The 16,215-nt window shown below is 35.0% G+C and overlaps 1 protein-coding gene across 2 annotated transcripts in view; it reads right to left on the reverse strand.

Annotated features, from left to right (window-relative positions):
* The window catches only part of LOC120328173 (ephrin type-B receptor 3-like), a 71,632-nt gene that overhangs the window by 26,964 nt on the left and 28,453 nt on the right, over positions 1 to 16,215 (reverse strand). For both annotated transcript variants that reach the window (XM_039394595.2, XM_039394594.2), the window contains exon 7: positions 5,758 to 5,940. In XM_039394595.2, coding sequence (XP_039250529.2) covers positions 5,758 to 5,940 — 183 coding nt within the window. The remainder of the gene's footprint in view (positions 1 to 5,757; positions 5,941 to 16,215) is intronic.

A 16,215-nucleotide genomic window follows, 5' to 3' on the forward strand; every position in this document is an offset into this window, starting at 1 on the left:
TTTCACGTGAGTCATTAGAAGCAATAAACTGACATTTCATATCATATACAAAGCGTGGGTAAGATATCATTTAGATTACATCTCAAAACTTGTAAAATTACAAACATTTTTCAGTAACACATAGTAAAAAACTACAATTCTCAATATAGCATTACGGTTTTGCCTGTGTGCTTTCGAGCGTGATAAACCAAATCCACTCGATTAAACGAGTTACATAAAAATTTATTTGATATTATGTTCCATTAATGAGTGAGTGGGATACAAGTAGGTACGCAAACAATTTTTCGAATGTTCAAGTTTACTTTTTGACCTTAAATCTTCAAATATTAACTGTGTTTTATACTAGGGCTATTTAAACTGGGGGTCACGGAAGGGCTCAATGGGGATAGCGGTAAAATCAAAATCTTTTTCGATCGTAACTTATGTTAAAACAAAATATCGATCAAAATGCAATATTTAGAATCAGTACAAAACCAGCGAGAATATGCGAGCACAGGCATTGTCAATAAAGCGTTCCTACAATTAAAAAAAAAAAAAAACGATCCATATATGAACACTGGGTATCCGATAAGTTCAGTAGATGACGAAATGTACAAATCGGTAGACGGTTATTGTATCGGTCGGAACAAATCCATTTGTGATTTTAAAACAACATTGGAAATATTTAATAAATGGTACGAATGACAGATTTAGCGCATTCATCGTGTAACATACGGATAAACACACTCGACCTACTAAACTAAAAGTTAACTCGTTGCCAACAGCCTATCTTTCGAACAGAAATTATGGAAGGCCTGGTCATTTCCTAGTTATTTTCTTATTTTTATGAAAGTTTATTCGCGCTAGTCATAGACGCACATGAAGAAACACTAACTATCGACTTGTTAATGACCGACTGCAACTTCGCCCATATTAACTTTACGCGTGACCTTGCTTTGAGCAAGTATTTTTCAGATGAAAAAGTAAGAATCAGAGAGAAGCAACGAGAGGATCGGAATGCCAGCTCAAACAATTGTCACTATAATAGAATCAAATATTATTGCAAGACGATCCGAATGCCTGAGATCTTGATGAAGTGCAAAAATGGCTGAAAATACATCTGAATGTATATTCCATGAATTTTATGGCGAAAGAGTTCAAATACTATGAGGTTTCTACGGGTTCAACAAGTTGACCTTACAGAAAAATGTGGCAACAGATATTTTCACCTTAACATACAAATACGATCTGGTACGTCACGAGTTAACTTCTGACCCGGCGTAAATGGGATGAGATAAATCCAGCATTCCAATGCCGGCTCTTGTTCAGATACAAAAGCGATAAGAGGCAATCGTGTTTTATATCGGTTTATAGAGGTCAATTGTTATGTGGTTTTGTTAAATGCCGTGAAATTCGAGAAATTTTAAGCCGTTGGAAAAGGGAAATACTCAATGGATCAGACGAATAAGGAAAAAATCTGGCATCGCAGACCAAAGATAAGAGGCTATAACAGAATACTAGATTTTATAAAAGATAATGTAAAAATGAATCCCTATTGTACACTATGAGTAACTAAAGCAAGATAACGCAAATTTATGTATGCAATGACAAAATATTTTAACCGGCATTTTTCTGGCTATCCACGCTTGATTGAGTTCCGTGAACAATAAAACTGAATCCACTGGAGAACATGGGGAAATATAGAATGAAGATGCAGCGAAACATCAAAGCACACGCTTATACTTGGCAAAACACAATTTGGCCTTATAATAATAATTTTGCTATAAATTAATGAATTGAGTTATTTGCATAAAAGACCCGACATAATTATAAAACATTCCCGGGTTTTAATAGCCCACAAAAAAAAATTCGAAAAATCGATTATGGTTTTAAAATTAATTCGTTAATGACTAAGCAAAAAATTCTAACTGACGAACCGAAATCAGATAACCGAAGATGTCACAGTTTCCACAGATAACGAAAGTCGTGCTGAATATCTAAACATAGTTTACCTGCGAATCCACATTCCTAGACAATGACAAAATAGGGAACGTTGCACAGGTTATAGCTTTAGTTCCGCCATTTTACCAAGGTCTCGAACCGGGAATCGCGACTATTGAAATTTAAAGATATTATAACTAAAGATAAATAGGTAAGATGTCAAGTGATCAAAAACCGACCCGTTCTGACACTGAACATAAAAGTAACATGATTGTCAAGATTTCCAACTGTTAGTGATATTTGACATTAGTAGAACGAAAAATATTCCCAACATAAATCAAGCGAGAGTTTGCTGGAGTCACATCTGAATGCCAGCTGCCCAGTAACGACCATTCACATTTCATCCCTATGATCAGTGATTAGCAGCATATTTTAAAGAAGCGCTTTCAAAAACATATCTACCAGAAAGAATTCATAGCTTCCTAGTATTTTTAGTTACCTCCGACGTGGCACACATACAAATAGATATTGCGTCAATTTACATTTTGTAACAGATATACAAATTCAAATTGTTCCTCTGATGTAAAACCACAAAAGGTTAACTCTTTCACTGGATGCTATTTTCAACATCTATCATCAATTTAGACTTACGTAAGGCAACGTATACACACAGTAAATAAATTGTTATCAATATTCAAATCGTAACAATAGAAAGTCCCAAATCTATTTCTGATGAACGCCACGAAAACGTATTAGGCGCAATATTCCGAAGTCCGAAGTGATCTGTTAAAGTTCAGTTTGACTTGGAAAGCGTGGATTTACAGTGAATGAGCGCATCTCGGACCATGAATCGATGAATGTAAAATTTTTGATGACGATTTCTGGGGCTCACGGCCTAACCAATAGGCTAAGAAAATTAGGCTTGACATTGTGCAATATTGGATCAAAGGGGTTTCTAAATGTCAAGTTTTATGGGTACACATGCTGCCGCGAATGATTTACGACAAGATAAAAATCGTCCAGGTCGAGTCAACAAATATAACTTGAAATTTTAATTTGAGATGATCGTAAAAATTCCTGATCGTTCGCAACTGAATTCAAAATTTTAAAACCTACATCGCTTCTCGTGGTGGTTTTAGCGAGAACTTGTAACAGATTGTGATAATTTCACTATCCAGTCTGTTTAGTGAATTTATTTGGAGTTATTTAGGTGGGACAAACTGCCGTTTCTTGATCATATTAATAGGAATTTTCTAGAAGTCTGGCCTTACATTTAGTTAGATTTCGGCTTATCTGAATGAATCTAATTCCAGAAAAATCGTAGTCAATTCAATGTTTAAAAAAAAAAGGAATTTTGAGCGTAAACTGAATTCTTATAAATTTTAAGAGTTTCAATCTACATTTTCTACATTCTACAAGATAGATGTCATTTTACATAAGTTCCAAAATACAAAAAGCTCTTCAACTCATTGAAAGTTCCCAAAGGAAATCGCGAGATTACGGAGCTAAGAGTTTTAGCGTTGATTCGTCGATACATATCGTGCTCGCACTTCTTTCCGTCGAAAACATCCATATATATTTCTACGTAAAGATTGACACAAAGAGTGTGGCGCAATCTCACACACTTAGTTTACCATGCCATTGGCATTTTTATGATCAAAGCCGAAAACTCCCTTTTATTGGCTTTGAACTTTTTATAACCGAAACGATAGGTATTGAATGATGGCGTATCACCAGCAATTTTCACTCGTAAAACACCACAACAACAGACAAAATAATTTTTTTACATACAAACGAGGGAGACCGATAACTCGAGTTTCGTAAGTAAGATTTAACAATAATCAAGCTTGATCAATACGAGATCAATCACCAAAGAAGTTTTTTCTAAAATATAATTAGATTCACAGCTAAAGCAGAACACAGTATTCAAAATTTAACAGCAATGATATTAACTTTAATGCTGTCAGAAAATTCAATGACGTAATTGAACTCAGGAGGAACTATTTACGACAGCATATTCTAGTAATAACCCCATGTTTTCAAACCCCGGAGGAATTCCTACCCAGGGTGGGACTACCCGGGATTTTTGTGGCAAAATTTTTCCTGTATTTGCTGTAGTATTACTACTACTAGTATTTCTTTATTCTTACTTATTTATGTACACGAATTATACTGTACAAAAGCGGAGTGAGACTTGGACATAATCCTAGTTAGGGATGCCTTAACCACTGAATAAATGACTATTTATGCATAATGAGGGAGAGACACATAGTTCCAAAAGAGACAAATAGGGAGAAATATAAGGAAAAGGGCTTGGAACCACTGTGGTAACCTGTACTCGAACATTTTGACACGGTTTAATACATAGCACAAAAAACCTGGTTGACATTATGAAGTCTTTACATTATAATCTTGGAGTTGCACGATTACCCACTGACATGATTTTGAATCGACTTTTTATTTTTAATTCAAATAACAACTCAATTCAAAACTGCAAATATATAAAGATACCTTGCGTATTGGACTATTGGTTTCGTGTAATTTGTGGAAAAATCATTGAGGTTACACACGAGCGTAGGCAAGAATTTTCAAGAGGGAGGTCTGAAATTTCTGCCAAGTTAGACCGTAACAGCTAGCGTGTCCGGGATTTAATAAGGGTCTAAAAAGCGTTTCAAGATACGAAAAATTGCTATGAATGATAATAAAATGCCTTTATTCCTATTCAAAAGGACGGATGTCGTCCGACCACATCATCCCGTCCATGTATGGCATACTGTAAAACATTCCTAATCAATGCTTGTTTGGGGTTGAATAAAGATAAAGTTTTTCATATAATCAAAGGAAAATATTTCCAACGCCAAACAGTGTATCGTTGGATGAAGCTGTCGTCAAAGATTATTAAACTAAATATAGCACTCCTATTGAGGATTGTCGCAATATCACAGAAAAAGGGTTATTATACTATTTACATACGAAATCGCCTATTCGATTGGCGGCCTTTGCATGGCTCTTACTAGATGAAGGAAAAATAATGACAAATAAATACAAATAAAATAATATTCCAATAAACGATATTTTCATTTAATATTCACACACCGTGTCGATTTGCAAATCAGTTCAGGAAATTTGTAATAATTTCACACAATTAGGCATGGCCAATTATGGAGCGGACAGTTTAAGCGCGTTTCATCTGTGGCGCATACTCGAAAATATCGTATTTTGATTAAAAAGTTCAATAGTCACGGTGAATACTTTAATTTAAATGTTGATAAAATAACGAATGGTTAACATAATGAGTTGTGAACTGATGTGAATTTTTTTTTCTTCGGTCTGACTTGGAAGATTTACGAAAGTAAAAAAAAAAACATTTTGACCACAAATGGTAAAATACACTTTTAAACCTATGTCTTGGCCAAAACGGTAATGAGAGTAATAAGGCAGAAAATTGAAAATGGCAACCTCGATATCAACAAAAACTCAACTAAATGTTGAAATTGTACCAACATCATGATTCATGAATATTTAACAAGAAAATTTGGAATGATAAAAATATTAGCTGTCCCTCTTTCTAGCGACTTTTGAATATTAAAGTTTCGAAAATTGGAAATTCGATGATAAAAGATGTTTTCACAACAACAACCAAAAATACTCTTTCGTGCACTGGGCTATATAAAGCAATAGTAGATCAGTTGAGTTAGAACTTATACTTGCTTTGTAGTTCTCATTCGGTGTATAACTGTAGTAATTTCCCTTTATGTATACATAGAGCTAACTAACGAATACAAAACCTTCACAAACGCAAATAAAAATTGAGTAAAATTAACGAAGATAACTTACTGGTACATGGTTCAGTCTTCTTTTCTCCGGCAGCGCGAAAGAATCCTGGTAGACATCTGCAGAAATCAAGTCCGGCGCTTGGTATTGAAGTTGTGTTACTGGATACACTGGGACCGCTATTCGCAGGACAAACTGTGCAATCGTCGTTTCCTGCATCGGCCTTGAAAGTACCGGGAGCACAAGCTAAAATGAACACAAATTTTAAGATAAGCAATTATATAAATTCAAAACAAGTATCTAATACTCTTGAGGACTACATTGCTATTATTAAAATCTGTGGAGCCGGAGGTACCAAACTTCCCAGGTCGAATTTTCGACAGAAACTCAAAACGTAAAAGTTTACTGGGCGTTCTAAACAGTTTATCTAAAAATGCTTGAATTTGCCAACTTATTGTTCTCGGGGTTCAGAGAGGAAGTCAAAATTTTTCGTGACTCGACATCCCAGCTACTTTCACATCATAAGAAAAACGGTAACCGCTAGATGACGTTTTTATGCGAATATACTTATCGATTGTCAGCTGCGTTGATGCCGAGTGGGCGCAGACGGTAAACACTATATTCCAGCCTTTTGGATACCCCGTTTTGACGATGATCATCGGTCGAAAATGCGGTTTAGGTAAACAGGAAATGAGATCTATCCAATATTTGCAAAAATTGAGACTCGCCTCGATTTTGGTTCACGATTTTTATCGTTCCATCCAAGCGTGGGACGTTGTTTATACGTACTTGAAAAGCTTTCTTTATCAAAGACTCAAGCTCGATCGACCGCAAAACGGATTGAGTGTTAAATGAAGTCGAGTGGCTTTGGAAAAAATCTCAAGCAAACACGACTTTCTTTCGATATCTCTTTTGAAGTTATTTCTAAAGGGTGTGTGCGTTTTTACTCGATTGGTAAACACCATTTTATTCTTTCGAAATATTCATAAGAAGAATCGGTTCAACTTGAGCCATATATAATGGCTAAGAATTTTGTAAAACTGTTGAGGACTAATCATGGTTTAAAAACTTGCCACAAAAAACTTGATTGCAATAGATTTTTAGGAATATCAAAGTATTCTCCTCTACTTGGGACACAGTAAAAAAGCCATCTGCTTACTTTTACACTATACGACCTGAATTTACCTACAAAATTAACAGAACGAAAACCTAATTTAATTATGGAACCACGTGAATTGAGAAACATCCCATGCGACCCCACAAATCTGCAATTTCTGGGCGCAAATATAATCTTTTTTTAGGAAATTTGCTGTAAATAAGGTCACGTGCATTCACTCAGAGACAAATGATCATGATCTCTGAGCGAAGTTATGGGCGATCACTAAAGTGTCAAGATGTACCGAGATTCTAAGTAAGGAATTAAAGCAATTAATGTCAATACAATCAGCATTGTTAGCTATAGCAATGCAACAGACATCTTCACAATTACGGTACATATATCTTCTTATCGTATCATCATTTTCGCAAGAATAACCGTCGTCATAATACCACTATTTGTATAATCTTAAAAAGCCACAAAATAGCGACCTGAATACTGAAAGTACTCATGAATTCGTGGATGTTTTCGTTCAATCACGAGTGTCTCTTGCGGCGTAATTCGTGCGTCGCTTGGTTGACCTGGCACTGATTCAAATGTCGTACACAAGTGACTTGGAATATTTTAAGTAGATTAAAATACGATGGATTAGGAAAACAAGGTAGAATATGATTGAATGGTGATTATAATAGAAACAAAAGTATAGATTTTGAATACTGGAATACATTTTAGTCATTAATTGTATACATATGTGTTGCTAAATGTTGTTGTTGTTATTCTGAAAATCGCTTGTTTGTGCAGATAATCAAGCAATCGATTTCACATTTGCAATACTTCAAGATGGAAGAAGACGATAGATAGAACGCTATTATTTTTTTTTCCGAGGCCTACTGTAACTACCGCCAATCGTGTGGAAAGATCAACTGTCTATTTGACCAAATCTATCTCATTTTAACAATTCTAATAGATATGGACTAAATGTCGTCAAAACTTTTGTTCAAGAAAAAGTTTCACATCGGGTCAAGGGTCAAATAGATAAATACTTTAACGTCGATACAAATCATGCGCAGAATGTCGTTTTCCCGCAGATAACGGGACAATTGTTCCCTACACGCCCGAAATGATCATTCTACCCAATATTCAAGCCGCATAGTGTAAACTATGTCGAAAACAGACACCTTCCCACCCACAAAGTATGTGGCAACAAACCACCAGGGGTCGGGCTCGATTTCTACATGAAAATTGAAAATAGAAAAGTTATCGCAAACCCAAAAACCCCAAAGAGCGGATGTCGATGTCAGTTGTTTAGACTCCACTTACATTATTTGATAATCCGACTACGTCACACCCTCCATCTTGAAAAATCATATCTCACCAAAGATGGGACATACAAACAAGCATCACTTATTTATGATCCATACTTGACCACGAATAACGAACGAAGAAGAGAGACGCATGCAAAACAAGCACTTCGAAAAGCTGTGCCAACACTGTTTCAATCCATGCGAATCCAAGTGGGGTCTTCTATAGTTGCGTTTATAATCAAGTATTTGTAAACCACTCCAAATTTAGACGATTTACAAGACTTGTTGTGCACATGTACTTCGGTGTGTTGGGTGTAGAAATTATTTGTTTGAGACATTTGTTTGTGTCGATCATGTTTGAGATTTTTCTGAGCAGTTCAACCCTACAACACGCGAATTTCGGAATCAAAGCAGACAAAATGGTTTAAACTAGACCCAATTAAAAAACAAAAGAATCTGTAATCATTGCCTACAATTAATAATTAATCAAGGTAATTAATTGTTACAATTACATTAAACTTGTTGATTGACATTTTTGAGATGAGAAAATGTTATTATTATTACCCCGATTACAATCAAATTCAATTCAAAATATTCAAATTTATCTTCGGGATCAATGAAATAGCTTTACAAAAGGTATTGAATATTGCACTTTAGTGAAGCTAGTAGTTACAGAAACCCGATTTGGCCAGCATAAGTTTTGGTGCAATAAAGCGCGAGAATGCATATGATCTCTGAGTTTCATCTTTAGTCATTGGGCCAACCCACCCACCCGTTTTACCCACGATGGAAACACTAGACAAGCTGTACCAGGTAAATATAATTCTAACCCCACATGACAGCAGCCATGTACGGAAGCGGTGTAAAAGTGGTATGAATTGTATTATATTTAACAAAGCCAAACACAACTACGTGAGTTGTGCAAGGGGTTATTGAAGTTGCAACACATGGAACCAAATATTGATCGAACAAACTTCCTTATCTTTGTGTGAAAACATGTTTGAAAGTGTCAGATCTTTGACAGAAATAATGAACCAAGAAATGCAACGATATTATATTTGGAGGACATAAGCGAATATCTATAACGAAGATAAATTATACCCAGGTCGAAATTCATCACATAACTTGGAACTGTGTGTAGGATATTTTACATGTGTGTTATTTACTAAACCTATGACTATGCCTCATATGTGATTACTTATACATCTCATGGATTTACGTTGTTGTGTATTTGTGTGATATATCGTTATGTGTAATAAACAAGTTGCTCTGAGCATTTTTATGTGTTAACTTTTTTTCAACTAAGTATTGTGACGCAAATGTGCAAAAGTAATTTCCATGTGCATATATAATTTTATATGATAAAGCATGTTGAACTTGAATCACACATACACAAGTGTAACAGAAATATCTATCTATGTGAAAATCAGTACTGTATGTGGTTACTGAGCTTGCAAACAACAAACTGGCATCCCACGCATGAATGTGCACTATTCACTCAGGTATATTTGAGAATGTTGCTAATCACTGACAGTAAGCAAATATACAGAAGATTAAAGATGGTAACACCTGAGTCGAGAGTGTGTGAAAATTGGTTTGGTAAACGAAGAAATTGAAAAATTGTATTTGTGAGGTCTTTAAAGTTTCAAGTCAATGGATAAACACAAACAAAAGAATGGTATTCATAGCACATAACGTGTCGGTGTGGTCGACTGTCGAACAATATTTAGTAATCCGAAGAACTGAAGATTAGTCTGGGTTTAGATATGTTATATGTATTCCATGAGTCGTTATCATATATTTCCATTTTTAATAATTCTCTATAAAGGCGTGTAAACCATCTGATTTTATATGGGCTTATCATTCTTAGCTAACTAATCATACCTATTGAATTTTTTACCTTCTCGAAGAATTGATGGGCTAGGATGGGACAGGTAACACTGGTCAGGCCTCAAAATTGAAAATCGCAATTGATTGACATAGCAATACAAAAACCAATCCGCGTAACCACTATACAACGATTGAACACACAATTTCCAAGCGGTTTAAATGGATATAAATAGCAGTACCTAAAAAGTTTCCGTATAGATTTTTTAGAATACTGTATTTGGTATTATTCAATTATAGTTTAACGAAAGTCATATGTTTCCCTTGGCTGTGCTCTTAAGCGATCTACAGACTTGGTGACCCATAAAAGTCAAAAGAAGACTCATCCATCTTATTGGCCTGAATACTGACCATCGAATGGTGTTTGTACACCTGATAAATCGTTGTATGCTCCGTTTCGGATCGTCAACTTTAACCAATTATGCGGAAAAGGCGAATCGGCTTACAGGGTGTGGAAATATGCGATGTACCCACCGGATCAGAATAATATGGAAATCTTTAAAATCCACTTAAAGCCAAGGCATAACGATACATTGTGCGATTATTTTCATTATCATGGTATGCGAGTTATTGAGAAAATCACTTTACTCTTCGCATACACTTAGAAAGGTCTGGTAAGTTCTGTGTAATAAAACATGTTTTTGGAAAAACAATCAGCTCGTGAGACGAACACGCAAAAATTAGTTACATTTTCAAACGCTAAAATGTTATTACACAACATCGATATGACAATATACAACACAGAATAAATAAACAAAATTTGAAATTACATTCGAAAAAATTCTTGTTACAATTCATACGCAAAAAGGAGTGAATTGCCAACCTATGTTGATTTGTTGAATACCATTCACCTATCTCCGTAATCTTTCATAATTTCACGATTGGAATGTTCATTCTTCCACGGCACATACGTTCCATAATTAGAATCAATTTGATAACATTTGTTAAAAATTAAATCGAATCCCAAGTTGATATTTGAATTTAAAGAAGACAGGAAAATTATCAATCAATGGATAACTTGATTCGAGCTTTAACGACCCAGGAGAATTTCAAAAAACTTGTTTCAGGATTTTCAAAAGATTACAAATCAGAACAACATGTGGTAAATGGCGTTTCTAAAATACAGTCAAGGCAAATCGAATTGGTAGACTGACAACTGTCCAGCATGACAACCGTGACCGATTGGACATATAACTTTACTAATTAGAATAGAATGAAAAATATCGGAAGGAAAAAAATAAATTGTGCAATTTAAACCACCAACGTATACATCGAATAGGTTCAAGTGTAAATTCTTGTTTTACTAGCAATAAATAGACTGCATTATAAGTCATAATTCGGCTGATTTTTGACGAACGACTGGTCCAGATCTCCGAATAGAAAGTGAGGCCGAACCGTAAATGTTATATTACTGAATTCATGAAGTTGGTTATAAATATTATAAGATGATTGGATATAAAGCATATAATTGGCAAAGTAAGTAAGCTGCCCTGCTACGGCTGCTAAACAACTCAAATTCTTAAACTCAGATTGATGATACAATCATAATTTTGTGTATAAATTTTGCATTCGATCGCGAACTGATCAAAGTGCGTCCGAGCTTACATCTCTATGTCGGTTGAATAAAGCTCGCAATTAACGTTGCAAATTGCTCACAAAATATGCTTTAGAACCACAATTTCACGTTTCTTTGTACTGAGGATTAGAATCTAAAGCTTTTATCAAAGGCCCTGGAATCTTACAATTTGTAATGGTAAGGTCACGCTAAACATGCTATTGCTAATACGTGGAAAATTGTCGTTTTCAGAGAATACTTGAAAGGCATATATGGACTTGATACCAGATGTTTTTTAGATTGCTAATCCGATGGTTTAACGTGTGTCGTTCGTCATTTAACTATTATACAAAAATTTCAAATATTTGGAATGAAACTTAGTTGGGTCAAGTTTGGCCGAATTCAACTTGCATAGAAATGGGTAAAATAGCAGCACAGGTCGCTTCGATTAAATTCTGAATTTATGTTTGTTCAATCTTTTATTTTTTGTGTTCTATGGTTCAAACGCCAGGAAAGTACATTTAGTCAGGGCACACCCCGTCGTCTATAGTTGGCGCCGATTTTGTGACGTCAACACGACCCATAACTGACTTTTATTGTCGTAATATTGCCTCAAATCAAATAATAATAGCTCTAACTTTAAAAGTGTGTAATTTTTTGAGTTATACTTTTTCAAACTTGGGCAATAAATAAATTGCGTACCCCATGCTTGTTTTATCTATGGTGCATATATAATTAAGTATGCTACAATAACCGGGTATATATTCAATTATTTCTCGCCTTGGTTGAATTTCCATTGTGTATAAAAGATGCCCTCTTTGTTATGCGGTCACGAGTTAGAAAAACTAAGTGACAAGTTGGTTAGGAAATGATTAACGGAATTTGCCAAAGAGTGGTTCTGCTTCTTAAGATATTCCATAGCCATGATTATTAAATTTATAATATAATTCATCACACAATGTCTCAAAAACGAGCTACAGTAATATGGGATTGAGGGAATGATCATCCGTCGGGTTATACTTCTACGTATATAAACATTTTTTTTTTTGAAAAATACTTCATTTTTGCATGCCAACTGGTTTTACGTTACCAAGTTGAGATAATGTAATTAGTTCGACAGAATGATATAAGAAAAATTCTAATAGGAAAGCAGAGACGATGTTCTCATGATATACTGTAATCAAGTTTCGAGTCGTGGAAATGTGATATTCAAGCAAGAAACCACTAAATGTAGTGAATATGTTACAGTAATATTACTTTATTTTCTATTTCTTTAGATAAATTTTTTTAGATGGTCATTCTAACTTTTTCGTGATTTTTTGGAAAACTCATGCTATACGTAATCATTCATGTAAGACCCAAAAGCAAATGTTTGCCAACTTTAGTGATTCATTGTTACATTGATGTGGTGAATCGACTTTTTATCTCCACCCAAAACCATTAAATTATCGTCGCTTTTCGCTCAAAGGCTCTTATAACTTGACCCAATACTTAAACTCACGTTAGAAGTATGCTTTGGTCAGTTTTCGACACCAGTGGAGATTTTAATCGGTGAGTTTGCGTCGGTGTCACGAATTTTAGACCATGTCCAACAAAGAGTGGAACAGATGTAAATCTGGCATCTTTGAACAATTTATCATTTTCCCAAGTTTGATTACTGATAGAATATTCACATCAATCCTTGGTAGGAAGGGCATATTGATATAAAAAGTTTATGTGACCTCGGTGCTAAAATAAGAACTGTTTGCCACTTGAAGCGTTTGATAGCAAAATCTTTTGGTAATATAAGTTGACGATACTTTTAAAACGAGACTATTTTATATTACAAATTAATATTAAACTAAGGTAGGCTCAGTCACTGTTCCCGGGGGTGGTTACCTATAATTCAAATTATTCACCCACAATTCTAATTATTTTTGCACGTGATATGTCCGATTTTACGGATAACAATTCTTGCGACTTGATGTCGCCACTAAAATCACTGTTTTGGCACGGACGTTACAACCCAATGCCAACTCAGATGGGTGTCGGTCACGGTCGCTAATACAACAAAAACAAAGTTTTTCGAGGAAGAGAAAAATACCAATAGCCATGTATTTTTTGGTCAAAAATTTGGCAAATGTTTTACTAACAGAAACTGGCACAACTAACTATCGAAAATGTGCTTAAAATAACATCATGAATACGGATTCAGCTTATTGAAATTTTAGCACAGACAGACACACAGTGACGTAGCACATTCGAAAGTTAAACATTTCGGGTGAAAATGCTCGGCACCTTGCAAAGAGTACAATAAAATGAACTAACGAAATTCCGTTTCTTTCAATATTTATACCACAGTAGCTTTGTACATATAGGTGTGTGTTTTTGTTTTTAAACCAGTGGAATCTTGAAATGGAAGCATCGTTCGAGTCTTAACATGTGCGTCAACCCTTAAAAAGGTTAATATGTGTGTATAGAATATATTATTTGGTACATTATCAGTTAAACTTTGTAAATTGATTACAGCCAAAAATAGATTGCGTTAAACCTGCGGTGTGCAAAAGACGGCCCGCGGGCCACAACCCTAGTCAACCCTCGGGTTTTCCCATCAAAAACAAAATCCGAATCCAACAGTTTATGTTTAAAAAGGCGCTCATTTGGGTGAAAATACATAATGATTTTATACTTGTCGTTAAATTAAATCTCCGTTTTGCCCGGTGCCTTTATTCCTGCAAGGCTAAGCAATAGCCGCATTCTCTTCTCTTGCCCTTGCCGCGCAGGTAAACTAAATTTTTTGTGTTCCCAGGCTAGATGTCTGAAGTTGATTAAATGGCCCACCAGCAAAAATGTTGCACACCCCTGCTTCGGTACTTTAGTATAACTTACACTCGATGCCGCGTTGTATTATCTACAGCTCTGTACATCGTATGACTAGGCCTATTAGAGCGAGGAGAATTCACTCTTCCATTTTGGCGATCAGTCAAATTTTGAAAGCTACACATGCGATAAACTTACACCTGGAAGACAACACGTCCTAAATTGGTCTTAGTCATAGAAGTATATATATACATACCCTACTTAACTAAGTATGATTTGATACGTAGTTTCAATAGTAAGATAGCGTTTTGTTGTGTTTCACCATTCCACATACCAAGATGATGGACTGCTCATCCTAAATTAAGTTTTATTGAGTTTTTATTAGACCGCATGCTATGGGTCATGAGTTCTGTGCGATAACATTGTCAACTGTGCGGTTATGAGCGCATTTTTTCGTCTGTGGTTTGAAAAATGCTACGTTTTGGGTAATCCGCTTCTATCCACACTTACTGATGAAGAATTAGGAATTTTAATAAAATTTGTGAACAAAATTATTATTAACAACTTTATGAGTTTCTCGTCTATCGAAAGACAGTTCCATTATTTAAAAAGTATATGACATAGCGCATCGCTAGCATAAATTAGTTAACACTTACATTTTTCTACGAACAAGACATTATACAAGTTTTCATATATAGGTTAGGAGTTACCGGTTACGGAAGCACTGGAATTCTTCGAGATCACCAATTTCCTACATTCTGACACATGCTGATTGAATTGCAAATGGACCTTATATTGGGATTTAATTGAACACAAAATCAATATATTCGTATTGTTAAAAAATGGTCCATAGTGGTCAAGTATATAGTCGCGATGCTGTATGTGAAGATAGTTTTATTTACAACCTATTTACCTTGCCTTGCTGCATACGAAATATAACGAATAAAATAGACATGTTAATTGCCAGTAAACTGTCATAAGTTAACTGGTGGACCAAATTATTCCTTCAAAACTAGTTCGACCAATGAGAGTCTTTAGATCGCGTTATTTTTTAATGATTTTACGTACAGCGTTAGAAGAATTATTGCTCCAATATTGAGTACAAAATTAAGCTTTCCTACATTTTCTGAAAATTCCAGCAGACAACATCTGGCAACCGTGTACACCACAAGTGGTCGTTGCCATGGGTGACATCACTTTTTAGTCTACCACATTGTTGAATAATGCAAGTGCATAAGAGTTCAAGAACTCTTACGTGCCAACACGTATAAGCAAAATAGACACAAATAAAAAGTAAAGACAATAATTCAAAACACCAATAATCAAAATATAGGATTTGGTCATGAGAATTTTGCCAAATTTTTAAGTATGACATATTTTCGTGTTGAATTAACTTGAATTCTCTCCAATACCTGTCACAAACTCCGTTTATATATATACCATCCATTCTACACACACAATTACAATTATTGATGTTTTTCAGTAATTTCACATGTTTTTTTCGCATTTTCTAGTGAAAAAATGCGACGTTGAGCGAATTTTTGCATGCGCTTGCTTATTGATTAAAACAATATGAAGTCTGACCACATAATTGCATCTGCGGTTGGATTTAAAACTAAAAGAATGTTTTTCAATTACACTCCAACCCACGCAGAGAGCGGCAATGATTGATGGAACTCAGAAACAATAGAGAAATGTTTTTGCCGAACGCGAGAGATGACAGAGCACTAACGACAAGATTCAATACCGTTTTTAAATGCAAAACCAAGAAATGCATGTGTAAATGAGGAGTGACATTTTATGAATTTTAGCGTAACTTTGTTTGACAACAGAAGGTCGTAATATGGACATTGTGGTTATGGTGATCTGAAACTCCTTGA

This window comes from Styela clava, chromosome 7 (assembly GCF_964204865.1).
Source record: "Styela clava chromosome 7, kaStyClav1.hap1.2, whole genome shotgun sequence".
NCBI lineage: Eukaryota > Metazoa > Chordata > Ascidiacea > Stolidobranchia > Styelidae > Styela > Styela clava.